Source organism: Lagenorhynchus albirostris, chromosome 17 (genome assembly GCF_949774975.1).
Source record: "Lagenorhynchus albirostris chromosome 17, mLagAlb1.1, whole genome shotgun sequence".
Taxonomy (NCBI): Eukaryota; Metazoa; Chordata; class Mammalia; order Artiodactyla; family Delphinidae; genus Lagenorhynchus; species Lagenorhynchus albirostris.
The window spans coordinates 77,907,601-77,925,520 of NC_083111.1; the positions used below are offsets into that span (position 1 = coordinate 77,907,601).

General features: G+C 53.7%; 1 protein-coding gene and 1 non-coding gene across 2 annotated transcripts in view; both read right to left on the reverse strand.

The window, feature by feature from the left end:
* The window catches only part of COL22A1 (collagen type XXII alpha 1 chain), a 265,238-nt gene that overhangs the window by 79,981 nt on the left and 167,337 nt on the right, over nucleotides 1-17,920 (reverse strand). Inside the window, exons 31-39 of the mRNA XM_060128072.1 lie at nucleotides 16,473-16,514; nucleotides 13,738-13,770; nucleotides 10,774-10,827; nucleotides 10,441-10,494; nucleotides 9,605-9,658; nucleotides 7,777-7,830; nucleotides 6,140-6,193; nucleotides 3,427-3,531; nucleotides 2,625-2,669 (exon numbers count right to left, since the gene is read on the reverse strand). Coding sequence (XP_059984055.1) covers nucleotides 2,625-2,669; nucleotides 3,427-3,531; nucleotides 6,140-6,193; nucleotides 7,777-7,830; nucleotides 9,605-9,658; nucleotides 10,441-10,494; nucleotides 10,774-10,827; nucleotides 13,738-13,770; nucleotides 16,473-16,514 — 495 coding nt within the window. The remainder of the gene's footprint in view (nucleotides 1-2,624; nucleotides 2,670-3,426; nucleotides 3,532-6,139; nucleotides 6,194-7,776; nucleotides 7,831-9,604; nucleotides 9,659-10,440; nucleotides 10,495-10,773; nucleotides 10,828-13,737; nucleotides 13,771-16,472; nucleotides 16,515-17,920) is intronic.
* LOC132508452 (U6 spliceosomal RNA) lies at nucleotides 1,297-1,401 on the reverse strand. Its single transcript, XR_009536591.1, has one exon. It is a non-coding gene; the product is annotated as a U6 spliceosomal RNA (small nuclear RNA).

Consider the following 17,920-nt stretch of genomic DNA (forward strand, 5'->3'; position numbering starts at 1 on the left):
ACTTGCCTACAGGTTCCCCACCTTCGTGCTGCAACCGTGAAGCAGACTCCACAGGGCGATCTAATGATAAGAGTCACTAACATCTACAGAGCATGTACCTGTGACAAGCAGAGGTAGACAACTATTTTTATTTGCATTATATCATTTTTCCCCAAACTGCCTGGGAGAAAGATGTCATCAACCTCAGAAATATCACAGAGAAAAGGACCTTTTAAGCCATCTTCCCCATCTCCCATTTCTGGTGCCCTTTCCGGTGCCCTTGCCTTCCTTCCAGGTCCTGAAGGTCCTCCTCTAGGGGGGAAATTGAGAGCACAGGAGCGCTGCCAGTCAGACACTGGGCTCACAGCATCACAGCGGAACCTCGGAGACACGCCTTCAGTTGGCTGTTAATTCATAGGGCCTCCAGACTCTGGTCCTGCTTCCTGCTCCTTTCCATACACTCCCACTGTTCCAGGCACAAGGAACTATCTTACACGCCCTCAAATTCAGGCAAAGTTCTTTCCAATTGTTTTCTTCTTCAGAAACTGGGGAGTTGCCAAATATTTGCTCAGATCACTCAAAGAACTCTCTCGTTTTTTCCCCTTTGATCATGAACTACAAAATCACTATTAGGGGAATGCACGTTAGCCTACTATGACCTCAATCAGTGCAAGCTTAGTACAATTACAGAGGTCACCTGCCTAAATAGCAGAAAAAATCATGAAGCAAGAAAGTTGAACGTAGACACAGCAGTTACTCCTGAGGCCTCAAATTCCATGTCCCGGTTATTACTGTAAACAAGCCTTTTACATATAATAAATACAACATACTCTGCGGTTATGTTCCTCAGATCCCAAAGACACAATTACAGAATAAAAGGAATAGAAAAAAAAACCAATGGGTATCTGGGCCTTGAGATAAAAATTCCAGTAAGAGCAGCATGTACGGGTTCCCAATGTGTTACATCTTCAATAACTTGACTGGAACGGATGGTGACCTGATTTGGGAAAGTGCTAGTTGACTCAGAAAGTGGGTCTAGGGATGACGGGCCATGACACCAAAGGCACATAAAAAGAATTTTTAAAACTGTTTTCATAAATATATATAAGTGGATAAAAATATCATAATTATACAGTAATTCTTTAATTTATGTGATTCTGAATATATGTTAAATTAAGCAAAAAATAAACATTCTAATGTCTATCGTTGACTATGTCACACACATTCTTCTTGTACATAAATTCTAAACTTTACCGCATTTTATTTAATTTTTTACTTATTAAATTTTATTTAACTATTTACAGAATCACTTAGCCAAAAAACATGGAACGCTTCACGAATTTGTGTGTCATCCTTACACAGGGGCCACGCTAATCTTCTCTGTATCGTCCCAGTTTTAGTATCTGTGCTGCCGAGGCGAGCCTTGTCACACGCATTCCTAAGTTTATACGTCTGAGCTGGTCAGATGATGGTTCATTGGCTGCAGGTGCATTTACAGCACACGCTCTACTCTGAACACATTCTATCTCACGCTCCCACGGCCTTCTCCCACGTTAGGACCCTGCAGAGAACTCCTTCCTCCCCTTCCCCTTCCGATGGCTACATGCACTTTAACATCAGGAGAAACATCACCTCCTCCAGGAAGCCTTCCACAGCCAAACGAGGTTGGGTCGGGAGGCTCCTCTGAGCTCGCTTGTGCCTCAGCCTCCCTCTATCCCAGCACTTGTGAGTCTGCTTCTCCCCCAGCTCCTGAGCTGTCAGAGGGCTGGGAACACGTGACACCCACCCCTGTCACCCCACAGCCCACCTCCAGGTCTGACACGCGGCAGAGGCTCAGTGGATATGCAATGGATGAAATAAGGAGTGTATTGTTAATGGATGCATTTGACTCAATGAATGACTGCTTCGCTGTGAAAATAACTCCAGGAAAACTTCCCTAGTCACTCAGGAAAGTTCCCTTAAGAACACTCCCTGAGGGGTGAAGTCATGTCTTCTGAGCTGTGGCTGCAGGTACACTGAACAAGAGATGCCTGCTGTTTGCCAAAGTGCCTGCCTTCCCTCCCAGGGCCCAGCTAGAGGACGACCGCTCCTCCCCCGTAGTGTCAGGAGCTTGGTGGAAATGAGTGATCACCTCCAGGCCTGGCCCACAAAATCCTTCCACAAGATCCTCTACCGTCTCTTCCCTCATTTGCCACCGCATACGGAGGCTCTGGGAGACACTGAAGTCCCAGAGGAAGGGATGGCACTGGACTGGAGGAACGTGGGTCCCTGGACGGCCAGGTAGACGAGGACTCCTCACCCACCACAGCTCCCATCACGCTGTGAATGAGGAATAAACTTTCCCTGTGCTAATCATCTGAAATTTGGGGATCGTTTGTGTCCCCAATTAAACTAATAATCCAAGACAGACCTGTTGCTTTGCTGGTTGAAAGCATCTTTTGCAACTTGATTTCACTGCAAAATTTATTAAGCAACAATTATATGGCAACTACCCTAATGTCACAGTTCAGAGTCACAGAGCCTTTAGTTAAGTGGAAAGTGATGAACATGCAAGTAAACTGAGGTGACCAGAGATGCTGACAATTAACTTTTGTTTGGCCCCTAAGTGCAACCCATGGCATTCACAGTTCGCTAGATAAACCTACCTTAGTTCCTAGAGGTCCAGGTGATCCAGGTGGCCCACGAAGTCCCTGGGGGAATGAACGGCACAAAGGTAACCATGGGACCGTGAGTGAGCATTTCCCATCCACCCTGTGCCGCGGGGACCACAGGTGGATGGGACTCTCATCGTGACCTGTTTTGTACAGAGGAAAGGTCCCTGTGTCCTCATGTAGTGCTAAGGGCTGAAAGCCACTGAGATTTCGGGGTTCTTCATTACTGCAGCAAAATTTACTAATACATCTCACTTCGTGTCTGTGACACTCTAACACGTTTGTAAGTCCCCATGCACACAACGCTCTCATGCGTTTCCACATACGGTTTACCTGTCTGGACCACCCTCTCTGTGCTGTTCTACCTAAAAAGTAATTTCTTCCAACTTTCACATTTCGCACAGATGCCACTTCCTGTGCAAGGTTTCCCCAGACTTACACAGACCAGGAAGCCCTTCTCCAGGATGTGCACTCCAGGACTGCCTAAGCTACGGTTATGTTTGCCTGGCTGTCTCATGAGCATCTCAACAGCACAGGCGCTCACCCATCTCCGTGTCCCCAGCGTCCGGCCTGGAGCCTGGCGCGCGGCCAGCAGCCCACAGGGGACTCTGCGGCACTGGCCTAAAGTGGACGGGAGCAAGACGCTTCCCCCACCCAAGACCCCTTTCCCAGTCCACCTGCTTTCACTGGCTATGACTCTGCTTCTGCAAAGCTTGACCAGTGAGTCTTTTCTTTTTTTCTCTTCTAATTCCAGCCTGATCGTCATGGGCACAGAAACCCTGGACCCGACACTTACCGGTTCTCCATCTTTCCCTCTTCCGGGTGGCCCCGGGAGCCCAGGGGCACCAGGATCGCCCCTGGGGCCACCTGGCCCTGGGCTTCCTTCTTCTCCCCTTGCTCCCTGGAAGGAAAAGTGGACAGTGTCCAGGATCAGTGACATGCAGAGAGTAAGCTTTTCAGTGGTGAACCAACCTGAAGGGGGTTGGTGGGCTTCCTGGTGATGCCCTGCTCCAGTAAGCCCACCCCTTCTGAGGGCATAGAAAGATGGGTTGTATAATGTGTCCCCCAAAATTCATATGCTGAAGCCCTAACCCCAGTATCTCAATTTAGAAATAGAGTCTTTGCAGATGTAATTAGTTAAGATGCAGTCATACTAGGGTAGCATGGACCCTAATCCAGTATGAACAGGTGTCCTCACGAGAAGGGGACATTTGGACACAGACATGTGGAGAGGGAAGTCAACGTGAAGATGCGGGAGAAGAGAGTCATCAGTAGAGGGGCCTTGAAGAGATCCTTCCCTCACAGCCCCCAGGAAGAGCTAACCCTGCTGACACCTTGATCTAGGACTTCCTGACACGGTGAGAATGGTGAGACGGTAAGTTTCTGTTGTTTAAGGCACCCAGTTTGTGATACGCTGTTCCAGCGGCCTTAGCAAACTACACAACGTGGAACATGGGAATAGGAAGGATGCTAGTCGTCTTCTAGTCCAACTTTCCTCCCACTGCAGGAAACCATCATGTGTGCCTCTTCCAGGCAGTCCTCCCATTTCTGTTTGGACTCCTATGAGAGCAGGGAGCTCACCACCTTCTCAGGCTGTTCATCCCTTTATTGGGCAGTTCCATTACATAGTGTGCCTTTATAGTCAGCCAACCTTCTCTGAAATCTTCCAGATGTTTGGCATTCAACCTTGGAGCTCTACAGACGAAATCCAATCCCTTTTCACATGACAGACTTCCAGGGATGTGAACACAGCCCGGGGCTCCAAAGTGGGGAGAGACAGACAGCCAGGATCTAATGAGGGAGCTGGGCTTGGAGTTTGCTCACCCTTTCTGACCACAAAGCCAGGAGCCCCGAAGCAGCCCTGGTTGTGGAACACTGCGGGGTAATCACGTGAGAGGCAGGAACTCCCTTTCCCAGGCAGGGCTCTCTCGGGCCTAGGCTGCAATCTGACCGCCTCCGACATTTGATGCAGAGGTGAGGTGAGGTACGATGTCCCAAGGAGGGGCAAAGCAAGGGATGGAGAGGACCTGTCTCCAGGCCCAGGGCGGGATCAGCTTCCACAAGCCTCAGGCCAGCCACTGGACACATCCTGCTGTCCGGGATTTTTACCACTTTGCAGAGCACCGGAGGGAAGTGCCCTTCCAAATGCAGCCCTGGGTCTTGGACCTCAGCCCAGGCTCCTGCTCAGACAAGCAGAAGTGTTTGGCTCCCCCTTGAGGCTGAACGAGCCAACAGCTCACAGCTTTTCTCATCTTTGCTCAACTGGTCCTCAAAAACCTCTTCTAACCCTCTTCTAAGCTCCTCCTAAGTGGTCAGTGCCCCACTTACGTCCCCGAATAGAGCCTAATCCTTCAGACGTGGTGTAATCTAGGGAAACCCGATGGGCCAGGTTGTTTTCCCTCGCTTAAGGATATTTTCCACAGGTTGGCGGATCATTTTTCTCTGCAGTAAATCATTTTCCTCTCTGAAGTACGTGTTTTAAAACTGAGCCTTCCCACCAAAGTGTAAAATTTTGTTATTTATCCTTGTTGCATTTTGCCAAAATAGAAAAGATAAAATGATCACTCCTTTCAAAGGTCTCAGACGAAGTGGCCGTGAAGGGATTTGCATCAAGTTCAGACACTGCAGTGCCGGGAGGGGCCCTCTGCGGAGGAGGCATCGGGCGCCGTGGAGACGCCGAGACACCGGTTCCTGGAGGCGAAGGCTCACGTGGTGGCTCGAGACAGCGAACCGCCGTCAGCCCCCATCACCGGCTCTCTGCTGCGCCCTCTGACACATCAGTGCTTCAGTTCCTCCTTGCCACCTGTGCTCAGTGTCTCCATTTTACACACGAGAACATGCAGGTGTCAGACGGTGCCTGTAGTCCGGGCTTCTCAGCTCCGGCGCTGCTGACATTCGGGACGGGCGCTCTGTGTTGAGAAGGGGGTGCCGTCCTGCGACAGTTTAGCAGAATCCCTGGTCTCCACCCACTAGATGCCAGTAGAAGTCAGGAGTACCCCTCCGAGACGCTTCCTAGAACGCGAGCTCGGGAAACGTGGCGTGGGATCGCGGAAGTCCACGGGACCTCCCTCTCTGCCCCCGGGGTGTTGGTGTTTTGGGGGGACATTGTGTCTCTCTTCTTCCTAATAAACAAAGCTCTTTCTCACAACTCAGGAAGGTTTAACTGTGCACACAAAGGTGTGGGAGGGCGAAGTTGGTGCGCTGAACTGAGAGAAAATGGACTTAGACTCAGACCGACCAGCTCTGTGGTTCACTAGCTACAGGACGTAGGAGAGCTGAATTAATCTCTCAGAGCCTCGGTCCCCACCTCTGTCAAATGGGGATCCACCTACCCTACGGGTCCGCTGTGAGGGTTAAACAAGACGACTGCAGGGCCCCTCCCACCCTTCTGTTCAGAAGCCCTTCGGACCCTGGGTCCTAAACCAGGTCTGGGCAGAGCGGGCTCCCCCTTCCCTGCTTGAGAAGCTGAGAACAGCTGCTGTGTGCAGAGAGATCACACTGCACCTTACCTTCTCGCCGCGCTCCCCATCTTTCCCAGGGGGGCCTCTGGTGCCCGGGGGGCCCTGAAGAAAGAGGGGTTATTGACAAGGTGAAGTTCAAGAGTGCTGCCGCCCCCAGAGAAGGGCGATCAGCCCCTTTCAGTTAATGATTACAGCTCTGTCCCCACTCATCCTCCCCACCCCGGCTTAAATTCCTCGCCGCCACCTCCCCCAGCCTGCCTCAGCTGCTCCTCCCCTGGTCTGTCATTCAACCTGGAACACGAGACCTCTAACCACGCAGGCATGTGTTTCCCGGTGCCCTGCCCGCCCTGGGCTGCAGCTCTCAGAGGGGACCTCGGGGAGGATGAGGGTGACCTAAGAACGTGGCCTTGGCATCATTGACCTCCTCCACCTGTGTCTTCAGAGTCCCCCAGAGGTTGAGTTTTTGAGACAAGGCTCAGGTGCAGGTGTTCCACGGAAGCACCAGCAGGGACGTGAGAAAGAGGAGGACAGGCAGGGAGTGACACGTTCGTGTAACTGGAGCTCGGTCCTGCTGGGGGCTCTGGGGCCAACGCAGGACACACACTCAGAGTGGCTCCCCCAGGAGTGGAGAAGCTGGGCCGTTTATACGCCCATCAGCCAGGGATGCCTCTGCTGGTGGGTGGTGCTCCTGGCCACGTGTCACGTGGCTGCACGGTGAGGTCTCTAAAAGCCACAGGAAACCCTCAGACAGAGGAATGCGACGCTGGCTCCTGGAAGTCTGTGGCTGGGACTGCGGTGGGGAGGGTGACATGGTACAGGCAAGGGTCCAGCAGTATCCACGGCAACCACTAACCACATGACTCAGTCTCCTCCTGCATAAAATGGGGGCAGTACTAATATCCACCTCCCAGGGTCCCGAGAAGTCAGTGAACGAACTCGTGTAAAGCCCTTACGACAGTGCCTGGCACACACATATGCCCACATTTGTCCTCTGAACGGCTGTGATTATTAACAGAAAGGCTGGTGACTGAACGGGACTGGTCTCAATCTATTTCAGGAGCACAATTCTCTGTTACCCTTGACTAGATGCCATTGGGTGTTCCATTGCACACGTTACAGCTGAAATCAACGTTCAGGTGGACCTGAAAGCTGGGGTCCTTAAAGCAGACCCCTGGGGCCCCCACGGGGGAAGCTGTCTCCCTAAGTCAAGTGCAGCAGGAGGTTAAGGGTGAACCCGCACAGCCCGCGCTCTCCATCTTGAAGATGAAAAAGCGGACGCCTCCAGGAGCCCCTCACGGAGGCCCGACAGCCGGTTGGTGGCAGAGCTGTGGCCAGAACCTGGGCAGCCCAAAAGTCAGGGCCTCTTCCACTTCTGTAGGTTCATTTTGTTTCTTCCAAGGCAAACTCTGATGCTGATTCCAACATCAGTGATGCTCACAGCCTTCTGCAGTTACCATAGCTTCATTTACCACCCAGAGACCTCACGAGTTACCGAGAACCTCAGGTTGGTAACTTTCTAGGTGACTTCGTCGGGACATCAAGTTCTTCCATCTGTGAAATGGGAGTAAGGATGCCTACACCCCTGAGTTTTGTGGAAGATAAATGAGTTAACTCAGGAGATGGGCACTGTGGAGCCACAACCAGTGTTGGTGTCCCTGCCCTCTCCCCTTACCCCGATTACTCACCGCACTTCCTGGGGGGCCACTGGAACCAGGGGGACCTACAGGTCCAGGAGCGCCCTATTAAGAGACAAAAGAAGGTTAGAAAGGCCCAAGGTATTGATTATAAGCAGCTCCCCCAGTTTCCCTCCAAACCTGCCTTCTATTCAATTCTCCCTGATTTGCTGGAAACATTTCTAACCTGAAACTCCCTCCACAGATAAGATGAACCTCCCGTCCGTGTGCACCCCAACTCGCCAAGCCTGAAATGAGTGGGATTCCGGCACAGAGGTGGGAGACAGGAGAACAGAAGCAGCCTAGCACCTTCCTTAAGACCACAGCACATAGGCGGCAGAGGTGGAATGTGTGCTGGGTGGGGCGGGCAGAAAGGAAGGCCAGATCCAAACATGCACGTGTCTCGGGTGGCGTTTGGCCTCTATCCTCAGAGCCTGGGGGAAAGAAAACCCCGAAAATGGGACAAACTCTGCAGACCTGCGTTGCAGAGAAATATGCTCCGGGATAACGCAGGTCGACCGTAAGGGCATGAGCAAGCCTGGGGGACCAGAGAGAGGACACGAGAGGCAGCCGTGGGCTGGACAGGAAGAGTCATCCCTGGAAACGGTGCCGGGAGGAACGACCCGGGCTTGGTGACCAACCGCTGGTGAAGGGCCGAGGGGGAGCTCACGGTGGGGATGGTGGCAGAAGCCTGAGCGGGCCTCGGCAGCACTGCTCTCGCCCTGGCTCCCTCTGAAGATGCCGGAGCTGTTCCGGCACTGAAGGGGGAAAGCTTGCGTGTGCGTGCGCGTGCGCGTGCGTGCGTGCGTGTGCGTACCTGTGTTGGATCTGACTGGCGAATCAGGGCATGCTTCCTGGAGGAGGTGGATTTGAACACTGGTGGCTGGACGAGTGTATGACGGGAGAGGTGGATGAGGACACTCCAGATGGGTCACTGCCAGGGACACGGGGACGCAGGGGACTCCCAGTACTGGGGCCTCCCCGCGCTTCTCCTGCCGCCCGCGCCCCTGCGCTCGGCTTCCCTCTCCCGCAAGTTGCGCTCGGGCGGGTCTCTCTCTGGGAGCACGGAGGAGCTGACCGCGAGCCCCTTCTCTGCGACGTCCACGCCGCCCAGCTCCCGGGGCTGACCCGTTCCCACTAAGTCACATGCACGGTGGGCTGGGCCGTGCGAGCAGCCTGCAGCCGGGTACGTGGGGCCTGCGGTCCTGCCTGCCTGGTACTGCTGCTGCTCTAACGCCACCGCCCCTCCCAGGAGTCCCCACGGGAGTCTGTCAGCTCCCCGGAGAAGCCTGGGCTCGGGGCTCCGCTCCGGTAGACGCAACGCTAGTCAGAGCTCAGGGGCACGAGTGCCGACCCACGGAGATTCTGGGCCTGAGGGAGGTGGGCCAGGAGCAGCGAGCGCGTGAGGGTACCCGTGTGCTTGTCTTCCTGGAGTTGCCGGAACTGCATTTATATGTGTGCATGTGCTTATACGGGTGTACATATGTGTGTGCGCATCACGGTGCGTGTGCATCTCGGTTTCCAAACGTATGGATGTGCACGTGGGCGTGCTTCTCAGAGGGACAAACTCGTCTGCGTGTGTCCACGTGTGCGCCACCCATGTGTGTGTGGGAGATTCCTTTCGGGGCTGGCATGTGGACGGAGCCCTGAGATGCTGGGAACGTGGCAGAGGCCGGCACGTCTCTGGTCCTGGCTGCTCATGAGGCTCCAGCCCCGGCCAGCCCTCTAGCGTGGACGGCGCTTTCCCGGCCCCCTCCCCACACTCTGCCCAGAGCTGGGAGCCCGGGCGGGGGCAGGTGCTTGGCCCAGAACCCCTCCTGTGGGACCCGGGAGGACTCACGGGGTTCCCAGCTGCTCCGGGCGGCCCCTGCGCGCCTTCCTGTCCCTTGGCACCCTGCACGGGAAACAAAACGGGGAGGTGAGAAGCCACAGGCAACGCCGTCCTCGGCCCCATGCGGGGACATCAGGGCACCTTCGTCATCAGAATTAGGTGATCCGAACTGAAGGACAGAGATCACGGCTCCTGGCCTCCGCTATCGTACTCCGTCTTCCCCACCCCCGGGACAGCAGCACCCACCCTTTATCTTGACGTGAACAATACTCAGAGGGACAGCCCGGCCCGGGGCACACAGCCAGCCGGCGGCCCGTGGCGCCTGAGCCCAGACGGGCCGCTCCCACGGAACTCTCAGAGAACACCAACAACTGCCCAACAAAGAGCCGGTTACGAAGCCAAAAGTGAGGGAAATGCGATCCAGACGCGAACACACACTAGGCGTCACGTAAACTGCAGCTGCCAGTCGGGGCTGGGAGGGAGGAGGGCACCTCCCGCCGCTGAAAAGCCTCGGGGAGCCCTGGTCCCCAGCACGGCCGCGGCTGCACAGAGTCGGGGAGGGAGTGCGTGGCGGGAGCCCAGCTCACCGACACCGACACCTCAGCGACAGAGCAGCGACATCCTGGGCCCCAGAGGCGGGGCCCGCCCCCGGGGGCTGCATTTTGGGGCGCTTTGTGAGGTCCTCTCTGCCCCAGGGCACTGGACTCACAGTCCCAGCAGTGCCTGTGGCAGTGCCCCCTGGTGGACACTCCAGGAATGCCAGGTGAGAGGGGCCCGCGAGGGATGGAGGCGCTGGCGGGGCTTTCGGGTCTAGGAGCCAACAGGTGGACAGAGAGTTTTCTTACCGGTGGTCCAATGGGTCCCCGAGGCCCCAGTTCTCCAGGATGACCCTGTGATCCCTGAAATGAAACAACCTATCAATGGACTAGGTCACACCCCTGCTCCGGACAGATGGGGGAGGTATGGACACGTGCAATGGGCATAATTTGAGGTCCACGGAGGGGGCGTCCTTGGACCCCTAAGGGAGGAGGAAGGGGCCACATTCAGTTCAGGGAGCTCCTGTGCGCAGTTCAGAGCTGCAGCCGCTCAGCCCTCAGACGTCCCATCTAACCAGCCGCCCAGAGTGAGGGGCGAGGGGCAGGGGCAGGGGCACGGGGCGCAGAGCCCAGGGCACTCACCGCTTCCCCAGGCGCGCCGGGATTGCCCTTCTCTCCTTTGGGCCCTTGTTCTCCCTGTCGGTGGGGAAGCAGAGTACAGCAGACATGCTCAGCCCACCCTCAGGTCAGGCCGCACAGACCTGCCTGTCCTGCACACGCCCCTTCGTTGGAGGAGAAGCCAACACCGCCAGCAACTGCCCTTTGCAGGTTCCACGCCGCTTTCTACTCACGCGTGGGCAGATTTTGGAGACCTTGCCCCCGAGGCTCCTGCCTGCCCTCCCCCAAGCTCATCACTGATCCCCGAGTTAGTGTCTGCACGGCCCTGGGCTGGGGGTGTCACTCCCTCTGCACCAGCTGTTGAGTGGAATCTGCACAGTACACCTCGGAGAGCCTGGATTAAATGAGGTTGCTCTTGCAAGCTCATTCCTTCTAGAATCTCCATTTCCCACCAGCTCAGAAGAACGCACTCTGGCTCCAGTCACCAGACAATAATACCCTTATTTCTAGCATGGTTTCCTCCTAGAAAAGTTCCCGTGGGGGGCTGGGGGATTTGCAAAATTCTTTTGTCTGGTCCACAAGTCACTGGAGATACAATCTGCAAAGATGAAAGGGCTTACGGGATGCACTCGGGTGACGCACAGGGAAGGAGCCTGCACACGCTTTCTGCCAGCTGGGGGAAGGAACAGTGGGTGGCAGGAAGCGGGCTCAGGAACCAGGAGTGGGCAGGCCAGGACAGAGGAGAGACCCTGGGGACTCACAGGCAAGATGCTCAAGGCATTTCTACCCAGGGCCTGAGAGCCAGGAGGCAGAGTCTTCCCTGCAGGGGTGCACACTAGGTGCCCATCAATAGCTGCTGAATGCTGAATGCGGGAGCGTCGTTCTCCCCCAAATGCCCCCTTGGCGATGTCAGCCCAGCCAAGTCCCCTCTCTGGGCTCAGCAGACGCAGGGCACTGGCTGGGCGTCTGGGAATCCTTTGCAGGCTGAGGGGGTGGAGTCAGGCTGCCTTCCCGAGGTGGCTGCTTCTAAACCAGTTACAAAGCCTCACTTAAGTTCTTAACGGCAATGTCTCCAAGCCTGAGGCTGCCTGGCCCTCCCTCCTCCAGCTAAGGAGTGGGTTCCCTTCTCCTCTCTGACATCTCCAGACCTGCTCACCATCTCACAGCCCCTGCTCTGCTCTCCGCAAACGGCCATCACCCTGCTACCTCGAGGCCTCCCCGCTGGGGTCCCTGACATCCCCAGAAGGTTTCTCAACCCTGGAGCGGCAGGAAGAGGGGCTCTCCTTCCAGCCCTCCTCCCCCTTTTTATTCCCCTTCTTAATCATGCTGCAAACTTTGCCGCCCCTCCAAATTTCGCGGCCCCTCCCCGTGTGCAGGGGCTGGAAGGCACACAGCTGGGAGCAAGGAGAAATCAAACAGAAGAACATCTTTCGAAACCATCAATACAACACGGTTACCATGGCAATGAGGCAGCCCCAGAGGGATTCATGCAACAATCCACAATGAATCTTTTTTTTTTTTTTTCATGGACACAGGCTCCTTGCTTTGCATCTGAAAGTGACTTCCTGGTTTCTGCACAGCTCCGACCCTGCAGGAAGGTGGTACCACTGCGATTCAAAGAGGAGGCTGGGCAGACCTCTGGCTCTCTCTCAGTCCCTTCCCATGGGAGCACCTTGGAAATCATCTCTTATGGAGCAATTCCTTTAAGCAGAGGCTGGATGTGCAGGTCTGCCTCAAGATCTGGGGACTCAGGGTGGGCGTGAGGGAGGGAGACCCAGAGGCATCGCGTAGGTGCGTGTGGTCCTGGAAGAGGAAGACGGTGGGGCTCGGCCAGGGCCTCGTGGCTGACAACCAAGTCTCAATTGCTAAGTTCAGGAAGGCCCTTTGCAAGGAGCTTCACTCCTCCGAGCCACGGGCCATCCCTGGGCACAGGGGCGGTCACAGCGATGCCTGCATTGCACCTGCCGCGTTCGAGGCTCTGCCGCCTTGTCCCTTTGAGCCCCTCCTCTGAGAGAGGAGAGGACCCAGCCTGCTCCCCCCGCATCCCCCAGCACTTCTGCAGCCGCACTGCCCCATGACGGCCCTCCCGCCCTCGCTTCCTCCTCCGAAGCAGCTCAAAATCATCCTCCCGCTTCCGCAGTGATTCCGGCACCGACTCAGCCTCTCTCTCTACTCTGTTCTTTTCCATCAGATACAGGGTCCTTTTGAGCTTCTTAAGTCACAGCTACTTAAGCGTGGAAACAGGTGGATCCTCCACACAAGCCCCTCCGCCGCCGTGCGTGGTGCGGCCTGTCAAGTCCTAACAGCGGGAGAACCACGTCCCTGAGAGCAAAGGAGCCACAGGAGGCTGTTTGCTGACCTCACGGCAGGCAGAGCCCCTGAACGCGCTTATTTCCACGGGGGCTGCTCGTGGAGAGAGGAGGGAATGGTTCCTGGAGGCTGCAGCCATGGCGAGCATCCTTTTCGGTCAAGCGTCTTCATCTTCACGAGAAGCCACAAGCTGTCCCTCCACCAGCCACCCTCCACGCAGGCTGGGTCCCCTCCGGCCTCCGAACTGCCCCTCTCAACCTGTCCCTTCGAGGCCCTCCAGGCCCGGGGCCCCTCGCTGCAGACACCCACTGAACTGCCTGCTCTGCCCTTTGGTCTTCTGCCAGCCCACATGACTCTGTCCTGCTCAGAACCACCAGCCACTCTCTGTGTAGTGAGGAGGTAACTTTACCCAAAGAGAGGGCTGGCCTTTGCCCTTGGCTACTGGCAGGCAGCCTCCAGGCCCCTGGAACCTCCTGTCCGACCCTGGAGCTGGTTCCTCGCAGGGTCTGTCCCCACTGGCTGCCAGGACAAGGCTGGGAAGCCCAGATGCCTGGCAGCGACTGGGACGCAAGGGCTGAGAGTTAGGACACGGCCCGGGCCCAGCTCCCAGAGCCCCCGGGGACATCGCGAGCCAGGCTGGGGGACACCGTGCAGTCCCGAGGAGCCGCTGCTACTTACCGGCATCCCTGGGTGCGGCGTGAACGGGGACATCTGAAAAGGAAACCAGAAATGAGAAGGACGTGAATCGACGTTAACAACCTACCTCTGACAGATTTACCGAGTAAAAGAATACAGCCCCGAGGGCTCCTTTAACGATGACTAGTTTTGACAGTTAGGATCCCGTGCTCCTTTCAAGTCCCCGAGCGGGTATTAAGTCCGGGAAGCACAGTGGTTAGCTGTGGGAACGCTGGAGTCCCGCAGCCTGAGCACAAAGCCTGTCACCTCCACCTTAAACTGTGTGACCTCGGACACCTGCCAGCTTCTCTGCTCTCATCGGTGAAATGGGATGACACATTCTCCTCCCAGGGTAAGGCGGGGCCGAAACGGAAGAATCCATGCGAGTAATCAGAGCCGTGCCTGGACCGCTGGGTCCCTCCACCACCAGCGGCTGCTGGCAACGACGCAGGTGACAAGGAAGCCAGGCTGCGGGACTCAGCTCTGGGCCCAGGGAGCCCAGCTGATGCAAACTCTCTGTCCCAGCAGCTGAGGACCCCATGGACTGGCCCCCGCACGGCCGTCCCTCTGCGTTGCATGAATACTTCCCAGGCGGCCTGCTTCCTCCCATCTCAAAGCTCCCGCACCCGCCGCTCCCCTGGCCTGGAACGCGCTTCCCTTCTCCTTTACCTGACTGACCAAGCCCACCCTTCAGAGCTCGTGTTTGAATGTCCTGTCTTCAGAGATCTCCCTCCCCCTGCACCACTCAAATATAAATGAGGCCCCCTTGCTATGCACCTGCTCTCTGCCTTCACAGCATTTACTATGATTTGCAGGATCCGTGTGTCTGGGCCGCCACGTGACTAGAGTGTATCTCCCTGACGAGGCTCTGCCAACGTCTGGCTCACAGCAGGTGCTCAAATATAAGTGAGCGGACAAAAGGACGTCGTGGATTCTAGTCCAAAAACGCAATGAATTCAACAAGGAGGGAGAAAAAGGGCATTTCCTACACCGTGCCCTCCATCTCTCCAAACCCCAGTCTCGTCCCCAAAAGAAAACACTGTTTTTCAGTTTAGCATATTTTAGACCCATTTGTATCTATTTCCAGTTGCAATTATGAATGTATAGGAATGCGTAACTTTGCACGAGAGTTATACAAATAAGAACAGCAAGCATTATTTATGGCTGTTGATATGTGTTAACTCATATATTCCTCACAGTAAAAGAAGCAGTTTTATCTGTTTTTGCCCTTTTTTTATACGTAAGAAGATTGAAGGTCAGAGAAAGAAACTTCTTAATGACGTTCACACAGCCAGTGAATGCTGGACATCACGCAGGTGGGCTGCGGAGTCCGTGTTAGCCTGCACACGCGCCGTAATTCATAAATTAGTTTTGCTACTTAACTTTTCTGGAATATTGGCATCTATTTAAAGCCATATGCGTAGTGCACGTGTGTGTGTTTAATTTTTATGAAGTAGGATTCCATGATACACATATTCCGTGGTTTAGTTAATTCTTTGCTTCTGGTCATGTAGGTTGCCTGTGATTTTTCATGATAAGCAACACCACAATGTAAATCCTTGTACCTGATTTTTTAAATACACACAGTGCAAATAATTCTTCAGGCTAGATGCCTAGGAATGGACTCTCTAATCTGATGGTTAGACAGACACTTTATGATATGTTAATACCAAGTAACCTCTCAAATAAGCGTTACCAATATGCCTCCCACCAAAAGGCGGTGCTCCTTCCCTGCAAACCTGCCTACATTAAATATTACCAGTCTTAAACAACAATGTTACACGGCCAGTTCTGACTCTAAATTTGACTCTGAAATACTTGCTGTGTCTCATTTTGAGGGACCTGTGTGTGGGGAGAAAACAGTGGTGGCATCATGATGTAACACAGAGAAGACCACGGAGGGCCCATCTTAGTCACACTGCAGATGGGGTTTCTGGGTGTTCAGGCTCTCTCATCTCCTGCCCTCCACATGAGGCAGTCCCCTGTTGTAGCTACTAAGTGACCAATCCCTACGTGCCCCGCCATGGCCAGCATCATGGCCACGTTCACCTCCTCCAAAATCATCTGATCAAAGCACAGAATATCAAGGCAGGGAAGAAACATTCACATAAAAAAAAATGCAAACTATATTCACATATTTATATAGCCTTCATTTTTTTTAAATTTAGTATTTATTATGTACCAGAAACTGTGCACTGTAGCTTGTATTATTTCAGTGAATTTTCACTACAAATGCATAAGATAGCTATAGGTATAACATTTTTTCTTAACAGACGAGAAGACCAAGTCTTTTTAACATTAAATAACATGTCTAAGACCGCAGTGCTGGTGAACGGCACAGCCAGGATTCAAACCCACTTTTATCCTGGCTCCAAAGCCCACGCTGTTACTACTCATCCCGAACTCACAACGCCCACCTTCAGACACGCGAAGGGTAGAAGCACGAGTCGTGGCTGTGTATCTGTGCTGCAGTCTTACCCTGGACAAACGGCTTCTTGTCTCTGGACCTCTGTTTCCCCATGGGCAAGAGGTGGGTATGTCCGCTCAGCGTCTAGCCAGTGTTCTAATAAACAGTAACTGTGCTCGCTGACGAAAATCAATCAGTAAGCACAAGGTGGTTCCTAGTGAAGCGTACGCATTTTTGGATTACAGGACCTGACAAACTCCCTTAAAAAGATACTTATAACTAAGTGGTATGTGTACAGAAGGAGAAAGGGTTAGAAGCAGAGTTAACTTACAGTTCCAGGTAATCCCGGGGGGCCTGCTGGACCCGTTTCACCCTAGATGAAGACATGGAAAATAAATTACCATTAACCCTCTGCCAGCTCTGCCTGTCCTGGGATACCTTTCCCAAGACAACAGAATCCCCCACCCCACATCTACCTGATAGATAGATAGATTCCAAATTATAAAATACTGCAGACACATCAGAACTTTATTTTGAGAAGTGTCTATGCTGGTATGTGTAGCTGTAGATCGTCTGTATCACTAAACACTATTCCATGGTGCACATGGAAATAAAGTGATCCATGATCCAACTTTTTTTTAAAGTATAAAAATACTTCTTTCTTATTTACACCTTTAGCAGATAACCAATTGTTTAAAGCAAAAACAGTAACAATGTACTATAGGTGTTAGAACACAGGTAGAAGTAAATGTATGACAACAATGGCACAAAAGCTAAAAGGGAGAAATGAAGATATACTGTTATATGGTTCGTACATTTATACATGAAGTGGTATACTAGCACTTAGAGATTTAGTTGTGGTAAGTTAAAGACGTCTACTAGAAACTTCAAAGCAATCACTAAAATAAAACAAAGGAGAGACAGAACTAATTAACCAACGAAGGTAATAAAATGGACACGATCCACCTCCCTGTTGATGACATCTACGTGATTTCCCACCTGCTGCAGCCATAACGTGGTGCCGCCAACCTCTCCACGCTGTGCACTGGAGCCCAAGGGCTTGAGCGCCCTTAGGAACTCCCCTGGGCCCTGCCCCACCCTCTTCGAAGGGGACAGGCTCTTCTCAGGGGCCTGACGGGTGACTATTACATTCCTGTAAACAGCACCGGCTTGGGAGTTGAATCACCTGAGCTTGAAACCTAACTCTACCATTTTATATATGCTATTCTACTTCCGTCAGCTCGTCTTCCTCTGCGCAAAATAATGACAATAGTACATCCAGCTCACAGCATCATCTGGGGGCTGAGTGAGGTCGTCAGCGAGGGCCCACTGAGGAGAAAATTGTTACTATATTTGCCCCGAGGAAAAGAGGTCACTGGCTACTCCACCAGGAGGTGCAGTCCCCAAAGCCCGTCATCCCATGTGAGCCACGATGGTGTCAGGACATGGATGTTGAGGCCCAGGTGTGTTCCGAGCAGCCCAGGGTCAGGCCTGTTACAGGCCTGGGTCCACTCATGGTTATTAGCGGACAAATGAATGAATAAAGTTGGCTTAGAGAGAGGAAAGGCTGCTCTTAGTAACAATAATATGATAATAAAATGTAGTTACACAGTCTTCTATGATTATTTCTATGGTTATATAGGATTTAGCCGCAGGTACGACTTACTTTTCTACAGGCATTAACGCCTCTGATCTCCGTCTAAATGCCTGTAACAGAGGTGCTTCCGTGTTCCCATTCCACGGAAGCTACCACGCTCATTCACCTGCCCAAAGTCACAC